General features: G+C 42.0%; 1 protein-coding gene across 16 annotated transcripts in view; it reads right to left on the reverse strand.

The window, feature by feature from the left end:
- HELZ (helicase with zinc finger) overlaps window positions 1-16,121 on the reverse strand; it is a 160,410-nt gene that overhangs the window by 124,683 nt on the left and 19,606 nt on the right. For all 16 annotated transcript variants that reach the window (XM_084983937.1, XM_084983936.1, XM_021066747.2 and 13 more), the window contains 2 exons: window positions 10,678-10,905; window positions 8,313-8,349 (listed from right to left, as the gene is read on the reverse strand). In XM_084983937.1, the coding sequence (XP_084840063.1) occupies window positions 8,313-8,349; window positions 10,678-10,887 (247 nt within the window). In that variant the 5' untranslated portion in view covers window positions 10,888-10,905. The remainder of the gene's footprint in view (window positions 1-8,312; window positions 8,350-10,677; window positions 10,906-16,121) is intronic.

Below are 16,121 nucleotides of genomic sequence, written 5' to 3' on the forward strand. Positions count from 1 at the left end.
CTCATTTTAAATCTTCTTGTTTTTAATTTTAGGGCTGCACCCGCTGCATATGGAGGTTCCCAGGCTAGGGGCTGAATCGGAGCTGTAGCTGCCGGCCTACATCACAACCACAGTAATGCTGGATTCAAGCTGCAACTGTGACCTACACTACATCTCACAGCAACACCAGATTCTTAACCCACTGAGCAAGGCCAGGGATTGAACCTGCATCCTCATGGATGCTAGTCAGATTCATTTCCACTAAGCCATGATGGGAACTCATAAATCTTCTCTTTTATGTATAATTTCAGTAATATAAAATTAACACTAACATTACTGCATGAGTAGAAAACAACATGAAATATATCTATAATGTCATTCATGACTAAAACTGACATTCTGCATATAAGAAAAGGCCTAGAACACATAATCATACAACCATGATGAGACTTAAAACGAGGTTCAAAGAACCTCAGTTCAAAGACTATTGCTTACTTAATCATCCATTCAGAAGAAAAAGAGAGTCTGTGTATTTATAGGGTTAACAGTCCTCAATCTTAACTCAAATATTAAATAAACAGTCATTTATTTATTTATTCCTGATTTATATTCTATTCCAAAATCAGTATTCTATAATCTAACCTTTTATTCCTATCAGCTTAAATGTAAGAACAGTTAAGAGGCATTACGGGTGAAATGAAGAGTGAAAGTCAAGATCCTATTCCAGAAAGATTATGTTCCCACTGGAGAAGAAACTATGGTACAGCCATACTATGGAATACAACTCAGCCATAAAAAGGGATGAACTATTGATAACACACAAAAATTTGGACAGATCTCAAATACACAATGAGCGAAAAAAGTCATCTTAAAAAGGTCATATACAATATGGTTCCATTATGTACTATTTTCCAAATGATAAAATTAAAGAGAGAACAAATCAGTGGTCGCCGGGGATTATGCAGGGAGGGAGGATGGTGAGTGTAACTATAAAACAGGGTAGCACAAGAGAGATCTTCATCGTAATGGAAGAGTTCTGTATCTTCACTGGGTTGGTGGTTCATAAATCTACACATGAACATAGAATTATACATATTCATTGAACCAATGTCAACTTCCTGGGTTTTTTCGGTTCTTTGGGTTTTGGTTTTTGTTTTGTTTTTGTCTTTTTAGGGCCGCACCCTCGGCATATGGAAGATCCCAAGCTAGGGGTTGAACTGGAGCTGCAGCCACTGGCCTACACCACAGCCACAGCAACACGGGAAACAAGCTGCGTCTGCACCCTACACCACAGCTCGCAGCTATACCAGATTCTTTAACCCACTGAGCGAGGCCAGGGATCGAACTCACTCCTCATGGATACTAGTCGGATTCTTAACCCACTGAGCCCCAACAGGAACTCCTTAATTTCCTGGTCTTGATACTGTATTATAGTCACATAAGATGTAACCAGTGGAGGCAAGGTACATGGGACCTCTCTGTACTATCTTTGCAACTTCTATGAATCCATACTTATTTCAAAATAAAAAGGTTTTAATTCTTGTTGAAAAAAAGAAGCTTAAATACATGAATTTTTTTTAAACTGTAAGTGGATCTAAAGAACAAGTAATTAAATATTACTGGACTGCATCCCAACTTAAAAGTCTGGTCAATAGGAAAAACTGGATGGACTAGAAGCTTGAAGACCCAAATTCTTGTCCTACTCCACTAATGATTATCTAAGTGATTCTGAGCCTCAGTTTTTTCTCTTCTACAATATAAAATACCCATTTTCCTTCCCCCCCAAGTTTATTTTACCAAAAAGAATAATGTCTAGAAAACCCTAAAGAGCACACAGGTAGTAACTTAGGATAAAGAGAAGGAGCATGACCCTTCAGAAGAGAAAGACCTCACTTCAGAACCACAGGCCCACTCTGACCTAGCTCTATGCTCTTAAGCAAGTTACTTATTCTCATAAAATCTGTTTCCTCACCCATAAAATTGGAATTATATCACAATGTGATTAAATAAAATGACATATTTCAGAGAGCCTGACCCAGAGATATTTCTAAATGGTCACCCTTATTAACTAAACATTTTTCCAAACATTTTTAATTACCATAAAATCTATTTAATCAAAACTCCGGGGTAGAAGTTTCAATCAAGTATCAATTTATCTTTTTTAATATAGTCGGCATCTATTCAAAGGACTTTTTGGTTACTGACTTACTTCACAGGGCAAATATCAATATAATAAACATCAACAGATACACCAAACGCCTTTGTATTAATTTCTTAAATTAATTTTTTTTTTTTTTTTTTTTGTCTTTTTGCTATTTCTTGGGCCGCTCCCTTGACATATGGAGGTTCCCAGGCCAGGGGTCAAATCGGAGCTGTAGCCGCTGGCCTACGCCAGAGCCACAGCAACACGGGATCCGAGCTGCGTCTGCAACCTACACCACAGCTCACGGCAACGCCGGATCCTTAACCCACTGAGCAAGGGCAGGGACTGAACCCGCAACCTCAGGGTTCCTAGTCGGATTCGTTAACCAATGCGCCACGACGGGAACTCCCTTAAATTAATTTCTTAATGATACTCTCAGTGAGGGTTTAAAAACCTTGCAGCCTTAAAAAAAAAAAAAAAATCAGTGATTGAATTTAACCTACATATGACATGTAGCACAATGCTCTTTTAGTTGATAAGACTTTTTTCCCCCATTTTTGGCCACCCCAAGGCATACGGAGTTCCCCCGGGCCTGGGATCAGATCTGAGATGCAGTCACAAGCTAAACCACAGATGCAGCAACGCCAGATCCTTAACGCACTGTGCCAGGCCAAGGACCAAACCTGAGACCCGGAGCTCCCAAGACACCACCGATCCCATTTTGCCACAGCAGGAACTCCAATAAGACTATCTTTTGATTTCACTTTCTCCATTTACCTCACATAAAAAACCGAGTTTCCTACCTGATGAATATATTAAAGGCAGAAAAAGAATCCTTACTTCATGAATGTTTTCTTACTCCAAATACAAGCTTCTGCTCAGAGAAGGAAAAGAGCCTTGACCACCTCACTTACTGAGTGGTCAACGGCTTGACAACCCTCACTATCCAGACCACAACACCAAACACCATGAACTTAAAGCCTGTGTAGTTTATTTCCAAGACGCTCCAGCTCTCACTCAGAATCCATTTCTTATTTAAGTAGATTTCCAACTTTTAAATCTTATAATTTGGATTAGTTCTTGGTTTAAACAAATCATCCATTAAAAAAAAATTTGGAAGTAGTTCCCATTGTGGCTCAGTGAGTTAAGAACCCAACTAGTATTCATGAGGAGGCAGGTTCGATCCCTGGCCTCACTCAGTAGGTTAAGGATCCAACATTGCCTCAAGCTGTAATGTAGGTCACAGATGTGGCTCAGATCGATGTTGCTGTGGCTGTGGCATAGGCCAGTGGCTGTGGCACAGGCCAGCAGCTGCAGCTGATTCAACCCCTAACCTGGGTACTACTATATGCTGCAGGTGTGGCCTAAAAAGAAAAAAGAAAAAACAAAAACATTTTGGGTGTTCCCACTGTGGCTCAGAAATTAAAGATCCAGCGAATTCAATCCCCAGCCAGTTTACCCATGTGGTGTAGGTCACAGCTGCAGCTAGGATTCAATCCCTGGCCCAGAACTTCCACATGCCACGGGTGTGGCCAAAAAAAGGAAAAAAAAAAAAAACATTTTGGGGTCAGCTAGGTATATCTGATTATGGATTGGGTTTTAGATAATATTAGGAGTTTCTGTTGTGGCTCACCCAAGAGGACGCAGATTTGATCCGTGGCCTTGCTCAGTGGGTTAAGGCTCTGGCATTGTAGTGAGCTGTGGTGTAGGCTGCAGACACGCCTCAGATCCTGCATTGTTGTGGCTTGTTAATCTTTTGTCAGGAGTTCCCGTTGTGGTGCAGAGGAAACAAATCCGACTAGGACCCATGAGGTTTCAGATTCTATCCCAGGCCTCGCTTAGTTGGTTAAGGATCCAGTGTTGCCCTGTGCTGTGGTGTAGGTTGAAGATGCAGCTCGAATCCAGCATTGCTGTGGCTGTGGTGTAGGCTGGCAGCTACAGCTTCAATTCGACCCCTAGCCTGGGAACCTCTATATGCTGTGGGTGCGGCCCAAAAAAAATAAATAAATAAAATAAAAATAGATGATATTAGGAAATTATGGTCAATTTTATTAGGTTAACGATAATTTTGTGGTTACACAGTCATGACTTTTTTGTTGTTGTTCTTTTTACAGCCACACCTGTAACATACAGAAGTTCCCAGGCCAGGGGTCAAATCAGAGCTGCAGCAGTAGCCTATGCCACAACCACGACAATACCAGATCCAAGCCACATCTGTGACCTACACTGAAGCTTGCAGCAACGCTGGATCTTTAACCCACTGAGCAAGGCCAGGGATCAAACCCACATCCTCACAGAGGCAATCTGGGTCCTTAATCCACTGAGCCACAATGGGAACTCCAATTACCTTATTTTTTTAGAGATGTATACTGAAGTATTTAGGAGTAAATATCACAATGAGTATCATTATTTTTATATAGGTCAGAAAAAAATTAATGAAATAAATATGGCAAAAAGTTACAACCTAAGTTTTGAGAATATGAATGTTTGTTATATATATTATTTTCCCCATTTTCCTGTATGTTTTAAATTTTCCATAGTAAAAAAAAAAAATTGTTCAATGTTTTTAATTCATGACAAAGATTGCCTGTATGATTTCATATCCCTGCCTGAGAAAATGAAATTGGAAGGTCAGAAGCAGCAAGTGGAGAAGAGGGGGAGGGTAGCTGCAATGAGGCATGTTAAGAGTCGCAAGGAATGTGTACTGATAGCCTGACAGTAAGGGAACAGACACCCAGACAAGACTGTAGTATACAAAATGCAAACATAAGGTCTGGGGCCATTAAGATAGGAGCTATTTAGCCTATCCAGCATTACAAACCAGTATAATAATTAACTAAGATTGAGATTCTTGTCCTCCTTTTTATTACTGACTGCCTAACCGTGGTATTTTATCTTATATAAAAATAACCTTTCTGTACACCTGAACTAATGTGACACTGTAAACCAACTATACTTCAGTTTAATAGAACGAGTTACCAAAAGGTGAAAAGGAAAAAAATCACATGTAATATAAAAGCAGAACTCTACCAACTAATACGTACACAAAAACTTGGCCAATATTCCCAAATGTCTATCTCCAATGCACAACTTTATATACATTTAAAAAAGCATTTCCATGTTCTTAGTTATCAAATAAATGGTATCAAGGAATGCACAGAATGTAATAAATGAATCCTTACTGCAAGCTAACCAATTTTTCACTTTTCCACACAGCACTGCCATGAACACCATTCCACATACAATTTTTTCCTTCTTTTGGAATATTGACTTGGGACAGTACCCCAGAAATGAGATTAGTGGGTCAATGGTATGAACGTATTACCAAGTTGTAGTCTGCTTCATACTCTACCACCACCACAAGCATACACGCATTTCATTACAACCTTATCTTAGACATTGGTTAAACTTTTCTCCCCATATAACAGAGGCATAATCAGTATATAAAAACTGCATATAATTAATGTATACAACCTGGTGAGTTTGCATATACATACACATTTGTGTTACTATGATCACAATGCAGGTAAGAGACCTATCCTTTATCTCTAAGGCTTCCTGGTTAGATTTTCATTTTGATAATTCAGCAGTTGTAAAATAGGATCTAACTTTAAAATGCTAAGTAAAAATGCAACATTTTTTTCAACAGAAAAATGCAACATTTTTCCATTTTTTCCTTCACCAAGTGCACTTACTCTCCTATGACTTTTCATAAATCTGTAATCTTCTGGGACTCGGTATGTCTCCAAAGGAAAAACACCCGCTGCACTGGTACTCAAGGAAGTGAAAACTCAAGAAGAGGGCTATTTCTCACACATGAGGTGTCAAAATGCCAAGACTGAGCGGTTCCAGTGTTAGTGAGATCACAGGGAATAAACATGCTCACGTGTTACTGACGGCAGAGTGTATCTGAAACCAATCTGACAGTGCCTATTAAAATAAGTATATTTAACCTAGACATCACCTTTTAAACCTCCTTAACCCAGATATCCAACTTTTAGGACTATCATACAGAAACAAAGACAAGAGTAAGAAAGAATATGTTTACTACAGGACGAATTATGACAAACTAGAAAACCGGAACCACATGAATGCCCACCAAAATGGGAACAGTTGAATAAATTATGGCACATCTATACTATAGAAATATTAAGCAGGAATTAGAGGTGATGTATTATTAACTTAGATATCTATGATCTACAGGTACAGAAGGAAGCAATCAGCTTTAGTATGACCATATAATTTTCTTTTTTTTTTTTGTCTTTTTAGGGCTGAACCAGCGGCATATGGAGGTACACAGGCTAGGGGCTGAATCGGAGCTGTAGCCACTGGCCTACGTCACAGCCACAGCAACCCAGAATCAGAGCTGGGTCTGCAACCCACACTGCAGCTCACGGCACACACCAGATCCTTAACCCACTGAGTGAGACCAGGAATCAAACCTGCATCCTCATGGATACTAGTCAGATTTGGCACAACGGGAACACCAAATAATTCTTTTTTATTTTTTAAGGGAAAACTGTATCTATGTGCTATATGCTTTTGTGTTTATCACTATAGAAAAAGGTAAAGAAGATGCAACAAACTAATAACATGACTTCTTCAGATGGAGGAGGAGGGGAAGTGAGTCCCTTCTTCATAATCCTCTATATTTTTTGACTTACTATTATCTGGCTTGTTGGTAACTTTTAAACGTCCATAGATAGTAAAGATTTTTTTAATGTTAGATCATTAAAAAACTGGTATCTCTCAAATGCCAATTAACTCCCAACAAGACTATTATATAAGGATTACAAAGGGGTTGCTGAAGCCTTTTTTTTTTGTTGTTGTTGTTGTTGTTGTTGTTGTTGTTGTTGCTGTTGTTGCTATTTCTTGGGCCGCTCCCGCGGCATATGGAGGTTCCCAGGCTAGGGGTCCAATTGGAGCTGTAGCCACCAGCCTACGCCAGAGCCACAGCAACGCAGGATCCGAGCCGCGTCTGCGACCTACACCACAGCTCACGGCAACGCCGGATCGTTAACCCACTGAGCAAGGGCAGGGATCGAACCCGCAACCTCATGGTTCCTAGTCGGATTCGTTAACCACTGCGCCACGACGGGAACTCCCTTTTTTTTGCTTTTTAAGGCTGCACCTGTGGCATATGGAAGGTCCCAGGCTAGGGGTCGAATCAGAGCTGCAGCTGCTGGCCTACACCACAGCCATGACAACATGGGATCCGAGCCACTTCTGCAACCTAAACTGCAGCTCTCAGCAATGCCAGATCCTTAACCCACTGACAAGGCCAGGGATCAAACCCACATCCTCATGGATAATAGTCGGGTTCATCAACGCTGAGCCACAACAGAAACTCCCTCAAAGAGGTTGCTGAACTTTAACGAATGGTTAGATTATGTTCAATATCCCACAGGAGTCGTGGGTAAGGTAGTTTGTAACGTTTACAACAAAAATAGCCAATACTTTAAAAAGTTTTGACACAAAGGAGTAAATGGGGGAAAAAAACGAACTTATGTTAAAAACACATCAGCCCTCTCTCCCTTCTTGGATAATTGAAACAATATATTATCCAAATCACTGAGCTGCGCAAAACTCCCATCAAGAGTGTGTGAGAACGTCCACTGAACCCTTCTCCCACTCACGCCTAGATTCATTCTCGTGAACTGGCAGCAGTCATGAGGAAAAGGATTCCTAGTCTATGAAACCCAGAGAAGGGGATTCTTATTCATCAATTTCCTGCCCAAAAGAAAACAGAAAAAAGCACTAAAGAGCATTCTCAGTCAGTCTTCTCTCTAAGGGAAACCTTCTAATGAAGGGGAAACAAACATTTTAGGAGACAGAGGCCCAGCTTTTCAATTTATCCAAGCTTAACATTGTAATCGATGTGTGTTATATGTTATAGTTCTTAAAATACAACCCTTTATGGACTGAAAACACACCAACTTTAAAAGAGCATGACCGACTTTCCCAAGGCAGTGACACAGTGACGACACCTGTGACTAGGAACGATGTTCCCGTGCACACTCATTGTAGCAGGAAATCGTCATCCAAACTGGTCACTGCTCGCCACTGTAAGGTGGGGTTTTTAAGTATAATCACTTGAAATCAGCGTATGAAAAAAAGCAAATCTTGAACACTGCTCAAGTAAATACTCCAAAATCTTCAAAGGGGAAAACAATCCTGTTTTTAAACATACCATGCCTACAGTCTTCATCAGCTTGCCCATAGTTTTTCTGCAAAATAGAAGACACAAGATAAAATTAAGTAGTGCAAGGACTGCTTAAAACAGATTTATTTGATCAAAAAGTTCAGGCTTGTTTCAAAGTGTAATCCTTAAGCCTGCAAATTGAAGATTCCCAGAGCAAAGCTACCTCATGTGCTGAGGACGACACTCTACTCTGCAAACGAAGCTCAGAGCCCACTTCCCCGGCCGTTTGCTCACACTCCTCGCCCTCCCCTTCTCTAACCTCAAGTCACCAGGAGTCTCCTCCCCCATCTTACACTCAGCTGATGACTCTCCTGAGTAAACGGAAGACCTGAGAAGAGCATTTCCACAGATGGTCCCCACTCTGTCCGCCCGCCTCCCAGCCCATTCTCTGCCCTCTACCTGCTACCAGGTAAACCGCCCTGTTTCTTTCAAAAGCCCATCCTGCCACCCATGCAGATCTGCCCCACGGTCTTCTCAAGAACAGTGCTTCAGCAAGCCTCTTCTATCTCGCCTATGTCATTCATTTTTCCTTTTCTATTTGTTCGGTCCCATAGGCACACATGCTCTTAGTTCTCGCATCTACAAAAATCCTTCTTTTGACTTCACTTCTCCCACCAGCTACCATTCCATTTTCTTGGTGCCTCAATGGGACAAAACTCAGGAATCATCTGTATCATGTATTTAAATTCCTTCCTTTTGATTTTCTCTTAAATCCCCTTTTCAGGCTTTCACCTGCCGCTCCATGGAAGCTTCTCTCATGGAGGTCAGCAGGGCCCGCCGGTGAATCCACTAAGATACAGGTACATGTGTCCTTTTAGATATACTGTCATTTCTCAGTCAATTCTCCAATCTCAAGACTCTCTTCACAGCAACTGACACTGCAGAACATTCTCTCGCTTGGATAGGCTTCCGTCCTTTGGCTCCCAGGACATCTTATTCTCTTAGTTTCCTTTAAACTCATGGCTTGCTCTTCAGGATGCTTTGCTTCTTCCCCTAACCTCTCAATACTAGTGCCACAACACTAAGTGCTCAGGCCTCGCCTCTTCTCTGTCCACACTCGTTCCCCTGGGGATCTGACCCAGGCATAAGACTTTCTCTATGTGTCACCTAGAAACCACAGACTCTTAAATGAATATCTTCGGCCAAGATCGCTCTCCCAAACTCCATACCTGCAGATCCAGCTGCTTACTCACCATCTCCAGCTGGATATCTAAAAGACATCTCAAACTCAGTATGTCCAAAATGAACTCTTTCCCACAAAACCTGCTCCCCATCTACAGCCCTCTCATCTCAGTGGAAGGAGACACCACCCTTCCAATTGCTCAGACCAAAAGAGGCTGAAGTCAGTAAACTGTGACGGCTCTCTCGCTCTCATTCCCTGCCCTTAATGCATTAGGAAATCCCCTTAGGTTTACCTTCAAATTATAACCAGAACCAAACCACTTCCTACCATCACCAGTGCTATCATTTTGGTCTGAGCCACTTCATCTCTAGCCTAGATTATTCCAACAGCTTCCAAACTAGTCTCCCTGCATCTATTCTTACCCCTTTTGCTTATAGTCTATTCACAACACAAAGGCCAAATAATTCCCAGTAAGTCAAATCCTGCCATCCTCTGCTCAAAATCCCATAATAGCTCCCCACCTCAAGCAGAAGAGACACCAGTCCTTACAGGAACCTGGAGGGCCCCAGGGGACCTAGCCTTGTCACCCTCTCCCCCAGTGCACTTTACTCCAGCATGCTGGCCTCCTAGCTGTTCCTCCAACGTGGCAGGCATGCTTCTACTTTAGGAACCTTGCACTGACCGTTCCATCTGCCTGTAACGCTCTTCCTCCAGATTTCGACATGGCTCACTCCCTTACCTCCTTGGATCATCTCATCGTGAAGCCTACCTTGACTACCCAATTTAATACTGCAATCCTATCCCTAACCCCAGTAAGCCCCATTCTACTTTTTTTCATGCAGACTGTTACCTTCTAACAATCTAAAGTGTTTACTTATTTATAATGCCTACTGTTTATTGTCTGTCCCCCTACTAGAAAAACTTCTAAGAAGGAGAGATCTCTTTCTTTTTCGGGAACGTATACCAAATACCTAGAACATCCACCACATATGCCTCCAATACATATTTGCTGAATGAGTGAATAATCCAAAATGCTATAAGAGAGAGACTTTCAAGGCTTAAAAACACAGATGCTTGCCAAAGACATTCAGCCATCACTAGCCACTTCGCTGATCTCCTCGGCCCAGAATTTGCTGATTTGTAGAGGGAGAGATGAGCACAAGTCCTCACTCAATGAAAAAGGCCATTTTACGTGGTTCAGCATTGGCTTTTTGACAGTGTTTTACTCACCAGTTGCAAAAATGAGGCAATTCTGTAAAGAAGACTCTCGATTTTGATGCTTTCTATCTCCAGTGGACATGGCCCTGTACAGTCGGCCATGGAGTACTGGCCAAGAGAAAGGAGGGCCTCTGTGCAGTGCTTGAGGGCCATTTCATAGTCCTGCCTCTTAAGTGATTCACATGCTTGTTCACATGACTTCTCAGCTCTTCTGTCTTCCATGACTCAGGGACAAAAATCCTAGAACCAGGGAGAAAGAAGGAGAAGGTTTTTAAAACTTATTAATTATATATTCTAGCCCCAGTCCTATCTCAGCTAGCTTAATTATCTATCTGAAGAGTTACTCTCAACCACTCTTTGGATCAAGGTCACAGCTGAGTGACAGCTACTAATGCTACAAAACCTATACTTCTCTTTTATATTTTAGGAAGTCTTTACTAAAACCCAAGTAAATGTCAACCATAAGTCAGGATCATACCAACAATACATGAAATTTATAAAAAGGCAACTGTATAAATGAAACATGACTCTAAATATTACAACATGTAACAAGCCATGAAGCCTTCCCTTTTTTTAAATTAGAAGGTTTCCTATCCAAACCTCCTATTTTCAGGCTTACAATTCTTTGGGGGGGGTATTTATTTATTTGTTTTAATTACTTAATGAATTTTATTACATTTATAGGTATACAACAATCAATTCTAACTTGATTCTTTAGAGAATCAAGTCCATAGTACATAAAATTTTTTCCCACCAATATAAAAAACCAGGAGTTCCCATCGTGGCTCAGGGGTTAATGAATCCAACTAGGAACCATGAGGTTGTAGGTTTGATCCCCGGCCTCACTCAGTGGGTTAAGGATTCGGTGTTGCCGTGAGCTGTGGTGTAGGTCGCAGATGCGGCTCAGATCCCGAGTTGCTGTGGCTCTGGTGTAGATCAGTGGCTACAGCTCCGATTCAACCCCTAGCCTGGGAACCTCCATATGCCGCAGGTGCAGCCCTAAACACACCAAAAAAAACAATTAAAATAAAATAAAAAATCAGCTAAAGCGCAAGTCCAAACTGCCTATTAATTCAATTCACCAAACTTTTCTTGAGGCCAAGCCGTGTGTTAGCAGCACTAAACTCAAAGATAGAACATGTCATCACTGCTTTCAAGAAACACAGATTTTAAAAGAGAGGCAAAGCACAAGTGAACAATTACAAGAAAGATACTCCATCTGCTACAAGGCATGAGCTGGCCTCCCAAAAACACACGTTCACTGTGCAGAGATGAGAGCATATGGGAGCTTTTCAGAGAGAGGAGTGCAAAAGAAACCACCAAGAGGGGAGAAAGCACATGACAGACTTCAGGTGTGTCAGAGGAGGGAGAGGAGCCGTGAAGGACCTCAAATGCCACAGAAGCGAGGGCTCTATCCAACAGCAATGGAGCAAGAAGGAAAGTGTTTACATAAAGAAGGACCCTATCATATAGAAGCCTGTGAGGAACTGATGAGAAGCGGGCATTGCCATTAATAAGAGGCCACCAAGCAGTCCAAGTAAGAGATAACAGAGAATTCAAGCGCAGCCTCTCCTGGGATGACTCTCTCCTGCAGAGAGCAGAAGACTTCGGCAGAGAAGACCTAAAATCTTCTGACCTGACAGCCACAACACTGCTTCGGAAGATCCCTCCCACAGACCTCTTGTTCCCATCTGTGGAGACAGAGACTGCTTTTCTCGCCTGCTCCCACCTCACTCTCTCTCTACCCCATCTTCCACTTTACCAAAGAGCTCCAAGGCACAGGTCTCCCCCGCTTTTCCAAAGTTCGACTTATGCCACCTCACTCATAGGAAGAACCTGTATCAGTACCTATTTTCCTAACTGAAAGAAATCCAAAGTGGAGCTCCTGTTGCTACTCAGCAGGTTAAGAACTTGACATAGTGTCCATAAAGACACAGGTTCGATCCCTGGACTTGCTCAGTGGGTTAAATATCCAGCATTGCCGCGAGCTGCAGCAAAGATCACAGATGTGGCTCAAATTCAACTCCTAGCCCAGGAACTTTCATAGGCCACAAATGCATCCATTTAAAAAAATAATAAAAGGGAAAGAAAAGAAATACAATGAGGATTTCCACTTTTATAGAAAAGCAGGGAAAAGCAAAAATAGCATTCAGCATATATTTTGATGCAGCCCTTATAGCGGCAATTCTCACTCCAGGAGCAAAAGCGGCCCCGCCACGCTCCTTCCCCAGGAACCATACTCGGCATCTCAGCCTCAGGCTGACATGGCTTTGAACTGTGTCTGTGAGCATCTGTGCTCGATCTATTCTATGCATCCACTAGCAGGATGGATGTGCATCAGTCCCACGGCCACTGACTGTTCACTTTACACCATTCCAGTTTAAGAAAGGTTTCATTAGAATGTTCTACTTTGGGAGTTCCCATTGTGGCTCAGGGGAAGTGAATCTGACTAGTATCCATGAGGACGCAGGTCTGATCCTTGGCTCAGTGGGTTAGGGATCTGGTGTTGCAGACATGGCTCAGACCTGGCACTGCTGTGGCTATGGCATGGACTTCATGCAGCTCCAATTCAACCCCTGGTCCAGGAACTTCCATATGCCACAAGTGCAGCCCTAAAAAGAAAAAGACAAAAAATTAAAAAAATTTTTTAAATAATGATTATGATTATGCAATCATAATAATGATTATGATTTCCAATAGCCATCGGAGAAATACATGCATTTTTATGTTGCTAACAAAGACAATCTAAGCGCTAAAACTGGCTCTGAGGGGAGATCACAAGACTACTGTCAACATTAGTCACCAAACATATTATCCAGGAAGACTTCAATAACATTAACAATACAAGGAGAAGAGTTCCCGTAGTGACACAGCGGAAACAAATCCAACTAGGAACCATGAGATTGTGGGTTTGATCCCTGGCCTTGTTCAGTGGGTTAGGGATCCGGCGTTGCCATGAGCTGTGGTGTAGCTCACAGATGCGGCTCAGATCCTGCGTTGCTGTGGCTGTGGCGTAAGCTGGCGGCTACAGCTCCGATTCGACCCCTAGTCTGAGAACCTCCATATGCCGCCAGTACAGCCCTAAAAAGCAAAAAGACGGGAAAAAAAAAAAAAAAAAAACAAGGAGAGACTACAGACAGACCTATTCATTTTCAGTAGCTATGGGGGGAAATGACTTAATTTGAAGAGTTAATATCTCTGATTCATAAGCTCAGGGGCCTACCTCGGAAGCAGACATGCAGATGTCTACCACAATTACCTCTGTGAAATTAATTAATCAGGTCCGGATAATTCCTTTCTAACTGAGGGCTACCTGAAGCTCGACAGAGGTAGTGTGCTGTAGTGTGGATCTCCATGCAAGGCAAGTCTCTGGTAATTGCTTTTGGGGTTTGGTTTTTTGGGGGTTTTTTTGGGTCATTTTAGGGCCGCACATGTGGCACATGGAAGTTCCCAGGGTAGGGGTCGAATCAGAGCTACAGCTGCCAACCTACACCACAGCTCACAGCAACACCAGATCCTTAACCCAATGAGGGAGGCCAGGGATAGAACCCACATCCTCATGGATCCTAGCGGGTTCACTAACCATTGAGCCACGAAGGGAATTCCATGGTAATTGTTTTCTCTGATTTTTCAGAAACATGAAAAACAGCATGACCTTGCTACACAGACTCCTGAGGAAGTGTTTTCGCAAACACAAAACAAAACTGGCGGTCAAAGTCAAAGTGAGACAATATCTCAAGCCACACTATAATGGACTACAGAAAACCCACAGAGAGATCCAGCACCACTTGTGTACTAGGCCAGCTCCCAGATACACCTCCCCATGTAGCCGACCTTCTTGTCAAGGATACATAGATACATCCGTATCTATAGCATGAGATTCTGCCACGTGGCCAGCATAGCCTGATCCAAGGACAGATGCTGACCAAGCTGGGTCTTGTAAGAGCCTCTCCCATGGGGACAGAAAGGCCCAGAGAATGGAGCTGAGTCACATAAATCACACCAGGGTAGGAGAAGCACCACATCCACCCACTGTGAGGTCCACCCCTATCTGCCTCAATTCTTTCTTTTCCTGTTAAAAATTATCCAACTTTCACTTTTCGAAGGATATAAAACACTATAACTTTCTGCAAACTCTTACCCCTGAGGGGAGCACAGACTAGAAGGATATAACCTCACAGACAAAAAAAGCTGAAATCAGAAACCAAGATTCTAATCCAAATTCATGAACTCCTGTGATCTGTTACTAATCTATACAAGAGACTAGTATCACATTAGCTGTTTGGCCACCCAGTATCCATTCCTTTTTCTGGTAATAAAAGCCCACAATTTCCCTCTGAGTATTCACCTCTTCCCCTCAGTCCTGGTGTTCCTGAGGAGCTGACTCCACCACAGACCCAAGTGTGGCACGTGACCAGAACTGGCCAATCCGAGCCTCATAGCCCCAAACAGGGATTGGCTCAAGGTCAGACATGTGACTCCATAAGAGCCAATGAGACATCATGAGATTTGCTGAGGCTTCTGGGAAAGAGATAGGTGCCCTTTCCTGATGAATCTAAAATGTGAGAGGCCACACAGGGGTTGAATACACTGTAGCCATTTTTCTAACATACAGTGCCTACAACTGAAGTCCACACTGGAAGAGGCAGAGGTGATTAAGTGGGAGAACCTGAGTTCTGATGACCTCACTTTAGCCCTGAATCCAGCTAGCTGTGCCAGGACTTTGCACTTAGGTGAGCCTAATTCAAATTTCTTTGTAGCTCAAGCCAGTTTAGGTTGCTATTTCAGACACTTGAAGCTAATTGATATATATGTGTATATCTGATTAGGACCTCACAAGATGTGAAAAACAAACTGATAGTTGCAAAACAATGTACATACACATGATTATTAATAACATTGGTCACAGTTATTGATTAATAAAAACAAGTGTAAAAGGGAAAAAAATGGCATGGGAGAGAAATGACTTAATATGTGTGATATTTAGTTACTCTGCTTCTTGAAAATATTCCAAAACATTTGTTTAAACAATTTTATCATAAAGCAATAATAATAAAAATAATAACAATAAGAGCCATTTGCTGAATATTTACTGTGTGCCAGATGCTGCTGAAGTGACTATATATTATGTAATCTAACTGAATCTTCATAATGACCTTATAAGGTAGATGTTAACAACATCTTTCCCATTTACAGGTAAGGAAACTGAGGCACAAAGAAGTTACTCACCAACAGTTACTAGAAATAAGAGGCCTGATACAAATGCAGACAATCTGATGCAGCTCATGTTTTGAGCCATGACACTGATTCTGGAGCTATAATCAGAGTTCTAATGCTGTTCCAGTGGAACAGAGACTCAAACTCAAGCGCTCCTAAAAGCTCAAATGTCAATGTAAAATACTACTCTTTTAACTCTGGAATAGTCATAAAGACTAATTCCTACATAATTCTGCATT

This window comes from Sus scrofa, chromosome 12 (genome assembly GCF_054392235.1).
Source record: "Sus scrofa isolate SSC_HxYL_T2T_F1_AM1 chromosome 12, Sscrofa_HxYL_maternal_Yorkshire_Landrace_v2.0, whole genome shotgun sequence".
Taxonomy (NCBI): domain Eukaryota; kingdom Metazoa; phylum Chordata; class Mammalia; order Artiodactyla; family Suidae; genus Sus; species Sus scrofa.